The sequence below is a fragment of the Gorilla gorilla genome, chromosome 9 (assembly GCF_029281585.2).
Source record: "Gorilla gorilla gorilla isolate KB3781 chromosome 9, NHGRI_mGorGor1-v2.1_pri, whole genome shotgun sequence".
Classification (NCBI taxonomy): Eukaryota; Metazoa; Chordata; class Mammalia; order Primates; family Hominidae; genus Gorilla; species Gorilla gorilla.
The window spans coordinates 67,867,694-67,879,512 of record NC_073233.2 but is presented as its reverse complement, the minus strand read 5'-3'; the positions used below and the strand labels follow the sequence as shown (position 1 = coordinate 67,879,512).

Below are 11,819 nucleotides of genomic sequence, written 5' to 3'. Positions count from 1 at the left end.
AGAGTGTTAACTTGCTTCATTTAATAATGATTTCTCTTATAATGACACCAAACCTGTATCAAATTTTATCTTTACCAGAACTCTGTATTGGATGTCATCAGGCCCTCTATGGCTGCATTTCCCTTTGTCTCCCCAAAATCAAAGCCTAAAAATGAGCTTAATTTAGGTCTATTTGTACTCTTCCTCCACTTTTCAGATTTCTGACTTTTTATCTTTTTTTTTTTTTTTTTTTTTTTTTTTTTTTTTTGAGATGGAGTCTCCCATTGTCACCAAGGCTGGAGTGCACACCAAGGCTGGAGTGCACTGGTGCGATCTCGGCTCACTGCAACCTCCGCCTCCCAGGTTCAAGCGATTCTCCTGCCTCAGCCTCCCAAGTAGCTGGGACTACAGGTGACTGCCACAACATCCAGCTAATTTTTTTTTGTATTTTTAGTAGAGACGGGGTTTCACTATGTTGGCCAGGCTGGTCTCAAACTACTGACTTCGTGATCTGCCCACCTCGGCCTCCCAAAGTGCTGGGATTACAGGCGTGAGCCTCCGCGCCCAACCCTTTTTATCATTCTATCAACATAACCAGTGTTCTCCTTTCATCTTAGACTCAAACGCTTAGTGTATTAGTCAACCAGTTGCTTGTCTAACTTTATTCTTTAATTTGTTAACAAAATCTACCAGTTACTCTTTTTCTACATGTTTTAGATATAACCATTATTTCCATTTCCACTCACTTTATTTCAGCTCAGGTCTTAATTTAGTCTTCTTTTTTCACAAATGTTTCACTAAACATTTGTGAAATGTTAATCTCTCCACTTGTAATTTCCCTGTTTTTACCTATCTACCTCCCCAGACAACGAGTAACTTAATAAAATTCCCCACTTCCTACTTGTCAATCTGCAAATAATATCATGTCAGTGAATGTGCTGGTGATTCAGGCAGTTATACAGATCTTTATAAAACTTCATGTCTTGGCAAAAATGTATTATTGACTGGTGGTAAAATATTTGCATAGGAAGTTATATATAGTGTAAGTAATACATATGTGTGTGTGACTGTGTGGGTATGGGTGGATGGTACAAATCATGCCCAACTGTAACTATTAAGAATGCTAAAAAAAAAAAAAAAAAAACCCTAAGAACCAAATATTATCAAACTGTCAAAGTTTAACTCAACTTTCAGCCAGCCTTCTTTTTTTCTGTATTTGGACAGTTATAATCAAACAGTTAAATCTTGCTTACTACATGTTGACTTTCCAGCAGAGATGTGTGTGGTCATAATATAAAACAAGAAAAATAGGAGTCTATCATATCTACAAATAGAAGGAGAATATTAAGGTGAACAGAAGCAGCAGAAACAAAATATTCTTATCAGGCGAATAAATCTAATGTAAAACCAGCAGGCTGTGGAGAGAATAGAAATTTTTCCGGTAGCCCCTTAACAAGACCTCGGCCTTCTGGATCCTTGGCTGTGAATCAGAGTGTTCTGGACACGTGATTCTTATAAATCAATGGGAGGAGACATTTCCCCTGGGTCTTCCAACTCACTGTAAGTAGCTGAATATATGTTTAATTCTTCATAAACACGATCCTCTGGAACCTGATAAGGGAAAAATCATTTCATATCAATCACCACAAATTTCCCATCCCTAGAAGTCTCACTCAAGAGACTTACCTCATCTACTTTTGTCTTTCTGGGTCTCACGCTCTCTGTCATTAAACTCTGATTATTTCTTTCATTTCCAGAAAACCAAACCAGACTAGCTGGCCAAGTGGGCCCAAAAGAAATCATGTCAGTCAATGACAAGTTGGTGAGGTTATTCCTTAGTATATCTGCTGTCTTATTTATCTATCTTTGGAAGAGAGTGATTTTTTAAATTTCTTTTATTTTTTTTGAGACAGAGTCTCACTATGTCACCCAGGCTAGAGTGCAGTGGCCACGATCTTGGCTCACTGCAACTTCCGCCTCCCGGGTTAAAGCAATTCTCCTGCCTCAGCCTCCTAAGTAGCTGAAATTACAGGTGTGTGCCCCCATGCCCCACTAAGTTTTATATTTTTAGTACAGACGGAGTTTCACCATGTTGGCCAGGCTAGTCTCCAAATCCTGACCTCAAATTATTCTTCGGCTTTGGCCTCCCAAAGTGCTGGGAAGTATGGCTCTGTCACCCTGGCTGTGGTGCAGTGGCATGATCTCGGCTCACTGCAACCTCCACTTCTTGGTCTCAAGCGATTCCTCCTGCCTCAGCCTCCCAAGTATCTGGAACCTCAGGTGCCTGCCACCACGCTGGGCTAATGTTTCCTTTTCTGTTTTTGTTGTTGTTGTTTTGTTTTGTTGTATTTTTTAGTAGAGATTTGGTTTAAGATTTGGTTTTAATTGAAGATTTGGTTTTGCCATTTGGCCAGGCTGGTTTCGATCTCCTGACTTCAAGTGATCTGCCCTCCTCGGCCTCACAAAGTGCTGAGATTACAGGCGTGAGCCACCGTGCCCAGCCTGGAGGAGAGTGATTTTAAAAGGTGGCTAGACGTGAATGCCTCAGGAAAGTGGACAGATGGAGAGAGTATGTTTCTTCCATCAGACATGGGCAAGTACATGAGCACAAGGTGCTGGTGGTTCTTATCAAAGGTGTAATGGACGGGTGAGGCAAGTGGAAACATTTGGTAGTCATGAATCAGAAAGGAAAGAAAACTGAGGTTTTATAGCAAGTTGGAAAGGAAAAGTCAAGAAACAAAGGAATAAAACAGAAACAGGAATAGGCGGCTACTTCTGGGGCAGAAAACAAGGCCAGATACCTGGGTGGTTTCCTCACAAGCCTTCCGCACATTCATCTCTCATGCTCCACACACTTAAAGGCACTTTCTAACATTATACAGATCCTATTATCCCAACCCTCATTCAGAGGGATATATTATGAAATGTGTGCTACTTATGGGTATAAAATGTGATTTAAAATGTGAGATTTGGAAACCAAGGTAATAAAACTTGGAGAAACTATTTTCTGGAAGAAATGTTTCAGAAAACCCAGGCCATATTTTTAAGGAATAAAGCTCCAATTCGTTAACCTGTCATTCAAAATTTTATATCGGGCTTCTATCTACCTTGTTTCCTTTGAGTTCTTCCCCAGCTCCATAGATTGTGAGTGACACAGCACTACCAAGTCCCAGAATGGTGAGAAACAGCATCATCACTACAATTTCCTATTGAACAGCAACAAACAACAAACAAAAAGGGTCACATGGTATGCGCCCCAAAAGTTTATTTTCTTATAGCATCTCTTGTTTTCATCTCCCTACCATCTGACCAGTCCTTTTAAAGTGACACATACACACACACACACACACACACACACACACACACACACACACACACAAACACAGGCACAGAAAAACCCAGAGATCGTCACTTGCAGTAGATAACTTTAACCCCGAGGGATTTGCCTGGGTTGAGGGGAGTGGGCAGCCAGCATCTCCCTGGACAGTGTGAACTTACAGAACCACTATACTGTGTAATAGAAGTTACAGAAAAGGATGGTGTTCATGGAACAGGAGAAGAGGGCTTCTTACTTACATTAGGACCCAGAATCTTAGTCTTCCCATACACAAAAAAAATACATACAGTGGAAAAGGAAGCCATAAAGCACTTGGTCTCAAAAAATTTCTGGCAACTGTGGATGTGGATATAGGCCAAGCTCTTCTTCAGGTTGATGATCAGGATGGTAATTCCCGTTCCCCCAGCTATGCTGCTGGCAGTGTTTGCTCCCAGGCTTCCTCTCACCTGATAATAATGAAGAACACTCAGACCTGGGCCTGCACTTGCTGGCACATTCAATAAACCTATCTTCATTTCAGGGCTGGATGCATCCAGTAAATTCCACATTGCTTCCAAATTTTGGTTAAAAAGGGAAACCCTGAAAATGTCCGCATTGTTTAATGAGCATATATTACTTTCTCGCTGGACTGCCTTCAGGAACCACATGAACACATACGGTCTTTCCTCAAATATTCTCCTTAATTGAAAACTAATTATTTATTTGATCATGTGAATATGCCTACAAGGACAATGCCAGTGTGAGGACACTTTTTTTAGAAAAAGCGTCAAGGTAAACATAAACTTCATTGTATGTTAAATGGTACAATTTATGTTTCTAATGATTATATCCAACTTCTGTTGCAAAAAGCCTTAGGACACAAAATAGATTGAAACAAAATCATATATCCACATTCACAAGTAATATAGGAGACAAAGATGTGTTTCCCTTAAGACTCTTAAAACTCTGTTCTTCTTATCTTTTCAAGGATGGACAAAGACAGAAATGGGCAACTCACCAGATATGTTGCATTTCTCCTTTCAGATATAATTGACAAAATTCCAGAAATAGAAAACTGTTCAAAAAGGAGGAAAAAAAAGCCACAATGAGTTTCTTGTTTTCAATGTGTCCTTTTTAACCCCATCTTCCAAACATAGGTAAAATTTGGGGTACTCGATAAAGTTACTTATTAATGTCACCTGTGAGCCCAATATTTCCTTATTCTTATTTTCTATAGAGTGCTTCTCAGAATTAAATGTGTATACGAATAAGGCTGGGTGTGGTGGCTCATGTCTGTAATCCCAGCACTTTGGGAAGCCGAGGCAGGGGAATCACTGGAGGTCAGGAGTTCAAGACCAGCCTGACCAAAACGGTGAAACCCTGTCTCTACTAAAAATACAAAAATTAGCCAGCCACTGTGGCGTGCACCTGTAGTCCCAGCTACTAGGGAGGCTGAGACATGAGAATCACTTGAACCTGGGAGGCAGAGGTTGCAGTGAGCCAAGATCATGCCATTGCACTCCAGCCTGGGTGACAAGAGTGAGACTCCATCTAAAAAAAAAAAAAAAAAAAGTGTATATGAATCATGTGAGGGTCTTGCTAAAATGCAGATTCTTATTCATTAGGTCCTGGATGGAGCATGAAATTCTTCATTTACATGAGGCTTCCAGGTGATGCTAACCCTGACAATGCAGGGGTTACTCTTGGAGTAGCAACGTGCAGCAACATCAGGGCATGAATCGATTAGACCACCGCTCTCATTCTATTGCAATTGTCTATTTGTATGTGCGTCTTCCATCAGCCCCTTTAGGCAGGAAACACGTGTCTGTGGCATGCATATTTCCAGAGTCTGACATATATCGTGTGAATATAGAGTAATTATGAAAATGTACATGATGATATTTTTACCAAACATTTACATATTTGATATAAATATAAGTCAATAGCACAAATTCAAAGCAATCTCCTAAAGACTCAGATTGTGAGTTTGATGGGTTGAGAGACACCTCATAAGCTGTGTTTGAAATAAAAAGACAGGAGAGACAAGTTTCAATTATAACAGAGGTACAGGTTCAAGGAGAGTCCTGAACAAGTCATCTGAGCACTAAGGATTTAGCAGACTACAAAGTCAATGTGACATAGTCTAGAATTAAAATATATTCTTGTGAATGAAGTATCAATATAAAGAAAAAACTTGAAGAATCTCAAAATAACTGTGCAGCAAAGGAAGACAAACAGTAAAGAGAACATACTTATATAAAGCTCTAAAAAATGTAAGTTAATTTATATTCACAGAAAGCAGATCAATGTTTTCTTGGGAACGAGAGGACAAGGAGTGGAGGGAGGAAGAAAGAGTTACAAAGATACACAGGGAAGCTTTTGGAAATGATGGATGCATACATTGTATTAATGTGGTGATGTTTTCATGTGTGTCTATGTATGTCAAGGTTAGCAAATTGTACACCTGAAATACTTGCAATTTATTATATGTCAATTAGACCTTTAAAAAGTTATATACCTTATTATCTCACTCATCCACCTATTTTTCCAGATAGAACAATGAGTAAAAGAGATACCAGGAGAAAATACCTAAAAGAGTTTCTAGGGCATAGAAGGTCACCATATGCCCATTGATCTTAATTTTTCTCACCCCAGCAATCTCTTTCCTCATTTTTCATGAAGACAACTTTATTTTCTATTATTATTATTATTATTATTTTGAGACAGAGTTTTGCTCTTATTGCCCAGGCTGGAGTGCAATGGCACAATCTCAGCTCACTGCAACCTCTGCCTCCCAGGTTCAAACAAGCCTCCTGCCTCAGCCTCTTAAGTAGCTGGGATTACAGGCATGCACTATCATACTCAGCTAATTTTTTATATTTAGTAGAGATGAGGTTTCACCATGTTGGTCAGGCTGGTCTCGAACTCCTGACCTCAGGTGATCCACCTGCCTCAGCCTCCCAAAGTGCTGGGATTAAGGGTGTGAGCCACCATGCCCAGCCTCTGTTGTTATTTTTAGTTGACAGATAAAGTTGTATGTATTTATCATATAACTTTATTGATGAATAGTGCTAGAAGTATGTTCTTGGAGTTGGATTCTGAAAGTTTAGGTTCAATTACTATTAGTCAAGTGTCCCTTAGGCAAGTCATTTAACTTGAATTAGATTCAGGTTTCTCATGGGATAAAACTGTGGGCTAAATGTTTAACCCACCATTAATTGTAAAAAGAATCTTTTGTTGTTGTTAATGAGCATATCTATGTTAAGAATTATAAATATCATCTTAATACTGGGAATAAACAACTGGTAGATCTGAGCAAGAGTAAAACCTATGTTCAGTGTTATTTCAGAAACAATTATAGATATATACTCACAAATATGGCTCCCCAGAATGGATAACCTGCTTTAAATGATGAAAAAATGTCTCCCTCAATGTGTGAAATATCAAGTACAAAGCAGACAACTGTTCCAAAACAAAGGCATATCATAGCAGTCAGAATTTGTGTTACCTATAGAAAAACACATGAATTTCATGAAAATCAAAAAAATTTTCCCGAGATTGTATCATTTTTTAATAATAGAAGCCAAACATGAGAAACTGCTTTAGTGTCCTAGACTGTCCTGAGAAATGATCCACACGTAAGATTTTCCAGGATACCCTGGTCACTATAAGAATTGATACAAGCACTACCTAATGCATGGAAGGCCAATACTTTTCTCCATGCGCCTTTGTGTATGTAGTCATGTTGAACATCAGTAATTGTTCTTTACATCTAAGTAAAGATAAAGACTATGAATCCTTCACTCCTGTTGGCCATTCTCGTCCTAGCAATTTAAAGTCTTTATGAGGAAATGCTTCTCCTTCCCAAAAGGACCCAGTTAGTGTCAACTCTTTATCTACCATGTTTTTTAAAGGACCTGACACCTCTCATGAATCCAAGTGGGAAAACAGTTGATGCAACTCAATATTCTTTTCTAGACCCAACCCTTACTCTAGTCAAAGTTGGAGGAGGCTCACTCACCCCCAGGAACTCCTGCTCTTTTTTCAAAACTGTCAGCCATGTATGCTGTGGTGGGGATGAGGCCGACTTCAATAGTCTGCCTGAAGATACTTCCTGGGGAGATATTTCCAAGACTTCAAATGCAGGCACACTGTGAAATTTAAAAACAATTCGGTCATGAGAACATTCTGTAACTCCCTGTGCAACATTCTCGACAGACAGAAAGGGGAGTTTTGTTTATTTTTTCAAAGCCATCCTGTAATTCAAATCTTCATTGTAATCACTAAGAAACTAAAGCTCAGAGCATCCAAGTAACTGACCAAGAACACCTGAACACTATCCAAGTGATTAGATGGGACAAAATGGAGCAAAATCCATGCCAAATTTTCCTATTCTTAATCCAGTGTTACTTTCAAGTTCTTTCTCATTCATCTATGTTGACAAGTAAAACTGAAAATAAACACATTTACCTATGCATCTCACAATCCTTTTAACATAGAAATGTATCTGAATATATTTTGTCAGTAACAAACCCCAACTTCATGTGCACAGAACACAATGAAGGAATGGCTTTGAATAGCTAGATGGGACTCTATTACTATTTTCATCTTCAGAGAAGCATCCCACAGCTTATGGATTATAAAGACCAATCAAGAAGCAGGTTACTTTATAAAGTATTTATAAAAGCATGTGTGAAGGATATGTGTCCCTCAGCACATGTCAGACCCAGAAGCAAGAGATCTACATACACAGTATGAACTCTCCTGTCTCATACCCAGAAAATGAGCTTCTAATGTGAGAAAATCTATTTCCAGTTTGCAAGCTGAGTAAAAATGTTCCTCTCCAGGGAGAGAGAACCACTTGGAAAGTACGGCAAGTAGCTTCCTCATACCCAATATATCAATTAAACTAGATGGATCCATGCCTAAATCAATAAAGTTTCATCTCCTAAGCACTGTGACTATGACTTCCCCTGCCACTAAGTGACTGAGAGTAGAAAAAAATAATACCTTGTACCTACCTGGAAGGCTCTTGTGGGAGAGCAAGATTTGCTCTCCTATTACTTTCCGTGTCCATTTTTTCATTAACCGAGCTGTCCAGGAGTAAAGAATATTATTATATTGAGACTTGGTGGATTTCCTCTTACTGCATGCTCTGAATAGGCAGTTGAAATGGGTTACCTCATGACATTGATGATTATCTTTATACATAAGTCATTTGCCAGACAGATAAGTTTCTTGGCTGATTAAGATCAACAGGCTTTTACTTGTGATGAATAGAAAAATTGAGAAGTCTACTAAATAGAGACTAATATGAAATCAGAAAATTTGAGACTCCTGGAGCATAATTTTGCCTGAGACTAGCAGGATTTACAGAACCTGAAAATGAGACATTTTAGTAGGAGTTGAGAAGGTGAGAACTGCAGAAAAGAAAGAGATGTGCCCTTCTTCTGGAATTGTCCCCACTTGTGTCCCAATTCAGCCATTTCTATGGCAGAAGTTATCCAATTGCACCTTTGAAAAGCTTGTCTTCCTTGTTTAAGGCATGCTTGGTTTCACACATAGACCCAAAACTGAAGTGCTGTTGTATGTGAGTGAGTGTGTGTTAGTCTCTAAATCTCCAGATCCATCTCTGACTTTAATATCTATCATCTTTCTCTCTCTTTCCATCTTTTGGAAACTGTTTACATGATTCGCTGCAGCAGATGGTCTTGGAAATACAACAGGCTGCATTCTAACTGCTGTGAACCATACCTGATAGTGTGTAAAAGCTAAGAAGACTCCATTGTCTGCTAAATTATTAGACTGATGGTGCTTAGATCTTTACAATGGCAAGAATGGGATAGTGAAAACACTGAGAGACATGAACTTTATAACAAATCCCATGAGCAAATCTAAACAGCATTGGACTGAGTAGTAGGCCTAAGTTAGAATTAGGGCTAAACCATGTGATCATTGAAATACCATAACTAGCTAGACCATAGCAAAATCAGTACAGATAAGATTCAGAGAAGGTTTTAATCTCTTTTATTTCAGTTTAATTATAAACATAATTTTGAATGGCTTTCAATAATATTTAAGATACTAAAAATCACACCTCTAATCATGTGTGGTTTTTTGGGGAGGGTGGGGGGTGAAAAAGAAAATCTTTTTGCAGGAAACTAAGATATTTGCATAAACAGAGTATACTAAAAGACATATTGGTACAGCTTTTGTATCCAAGTTTATTAACTCAGGTGTCATCTTCCCATGGTGTCTTCAGGAATTGGTGGACCTAAACAAGGTGCTATTGGAATTAAGGAATAAACTTTTCTCACTTATACGTTCATCCAAAAAGAACTTAATGTTCCATGCCAGGCACTTCCCTTATCACTGTGCATGCACAGATGAATGCCAAAATCCCAGGTCCTTCTAGTCCACAATCAAGCAGAATAGAACAAAGATAAATGATATATTATTACCCAATATGTTGGAGGCCAGAGGATGTTGGAACACATAGAAGGGTAAAACAATTCTGCCTGATAGGGGATATATAGAGTTCAGGGAAGGAATTCCCAGACAAGGTAACATTTGAGAGCAGACTTAAAATTAAAATGATAGCCTCGACAATTTTCTATTTTCTTTTTTTTTCTTTTGAGACAGAGTCTCACTCTGTCACCCAGGCTGGAGTGCAATGGCTCACTGCAACCTCTGCCTCCCAGATTCAAGCAATTCTCCTGCCTCAGCCTCCTGAGTAGCTGGGACTACAGGAGTGTGCAGCAACACTGGGCTAATTTTTTTGAATTTTTAGTAGAGAAGGGGTTTCACCATGTTGGCCAGGCTGGTCTTGATCTCCTGTCCTCAGGTGACTCACTCACCTCGGCCTCCCAAAGTGCTGAGATTACAGGATTGAGCCACTGCGCCCGGCCACGAATTTTCATTTTATCTTTCTTTTTCTTTCTTTTCTTTTTTTTTTTTTTTGTTTTTTTTTTTTTTTGACGGAGTTTCGCTCTTGTTGCCCAAGCTGGAGTGCAATGGCGCGATCTCGGCTCACCGCAAACTCCGCCTCCTGGATTCAAGCGATTCACCTGCCTGAGTCTCCGGAGTAGCTGGGATTACAGGCATGCGCCACCACGCCCGGCTGATTTTGTGTTTTTAGTAGAGACAGGGTTTCTCCATGTTGGTCAGGCTAGATTGAACTCCCGATCTCAGGTGATCCACCCACCTCGGCCTCCCAAAGTGCTGGGATTACAGGCGTGAGCCCAGCACCCAGCCTTATTGCCTCCTTCTTAGTGAAATTACCCCACACCTGCTGGGAAAAGTCCTGAAGTCATGGTTCTGTGTGGCGTTTCCTAGTAGCTTATAGTAGTTAATTATTTGTGCAGCAAATAATCACGAATTGAACTTGAGATTTAGACTGGAAACAAACTGAAGATGGTCTTTGGTGTTTGCACACGATGCTATTTTGTGAGAACTGTCAACAGAACCTTGCAAAATGCAAATCAGAACCTGTCATTCCTTACGGCCTCCAAATTGTTTCCTATTCCAATTTTCACAACCATCTCCTTGCCCCTTCGTAAGTTACCTATTATCTTCTATGCCCACACTTTGGTTCCCTTCAGCCATGTTTTATCATCTTTCACAATAATGAACATTGAAACATATGACAAAATGACTGGCTTTTTTGGTGAGGCAAAATTATCAAGATGAGTTTTAACTATGCTGCTACCTGAAAGGAAGAGATAACAGAGCTAACACCCCTTCCCTACCATGTATCTTTCCTCCTCTAGCACGGTCTTTGCACATGCCTTTCACCCACCCCACATCTCTGGCTTCCTCTTTGGCAAGCAAGGTTTCCTCTTTAAGTTACATACCAGATTTCTTTCTTGAAACTGACAAAAAATTTGCTTTTGTATCCATTAACAATTGTTTTCTCAAACTGAATGCTCAATTTACTTAAAATAAATATGCATGAATTTGCATGCTACAAGTTGAAATTTATGCTGTCTCAGATTAAAGCCTTAAAAGTAAAACCTAAAACCATAAAAACCCTGGAAGAAAACCTAGGCAAATACCATTCAGGGCATAGGCATGGGCAAAGACTTCATGACTAAAACACCAAAAGCAAATGCAACAAAAGGCAAAATTGACAAATGGGATCTAATTAAACTAAAGAGCTTCTGCTCAGCAAAAGAAACTATCATCAGAGTGAACAGGCAACCTACAGAATGGGAGAAAATTGTTGCAATCTATCCATCTGACAAAGTTCTAATATCCAGAATCTACAAGGAACTTAAACAAATTTACAAGAAAAAAAATAAACAATGCCATCGAAAAGTGGGCAAAGGATATGAACACACACTTCGCAAAAGAAGACATTTATGTGACCAAGAAACATATGTAAAAAAGCTCATCATCACTGGTCATTAGAGAAATGCAAATCAAAACTACGATGAGATACCATCTTGCGCCAGTTAGAATGGTGATCATTAAAAAGTCTGGAAACTGAACAGATGCTGGCAAGGATGCAAAGAAATAGGAACGC

At 39.2% G+C, this 11,819-nt stretch overlaps 1 protein-coding gene across 2 annotated transcripts; it reads right to left on the bottom strand.

The window, feature by feature from the left end:
* Positions 1-205: 205 nt before the first annotated feature.
* Positions 206-8,474, bottom strand: MS4A2 (membrane spanning 4-domains A2). Of its 2 annotated transcripts, XM_004051264.5 has the most exons (7): positions 8,317-8,474; positions 7,317-7,446; positions 6,669-6,803; positions 4,314-4,370; positions 3,604-3,762; positions 3,087-3,185; positions 206-1,590 (listed from the first exon to the last, which is right to left on the bottom strand). In XM_004051264.5, exons 1-7 carry the CDS (start codon positions 8,370-8,372, stop codon positions 1,492-1,494), a joined length of 735 nt encoding a protein of 244 aa, XP_004051312.4. In that variant the 5' UTR covers positions 8,373-8,474; the 3' UTR covers positions 206-1,491. The 2 variants fall into 2 exon arrangements, with proteins under 2 accessions (XP_004051312.4, XP_055211346.1); XM_055355371.2 differs by lacking the exon at positions 6,669-6,803.
* Between the last annotated feature and the right edge of the window lie 3,345 nt (positions 8,475-11,819).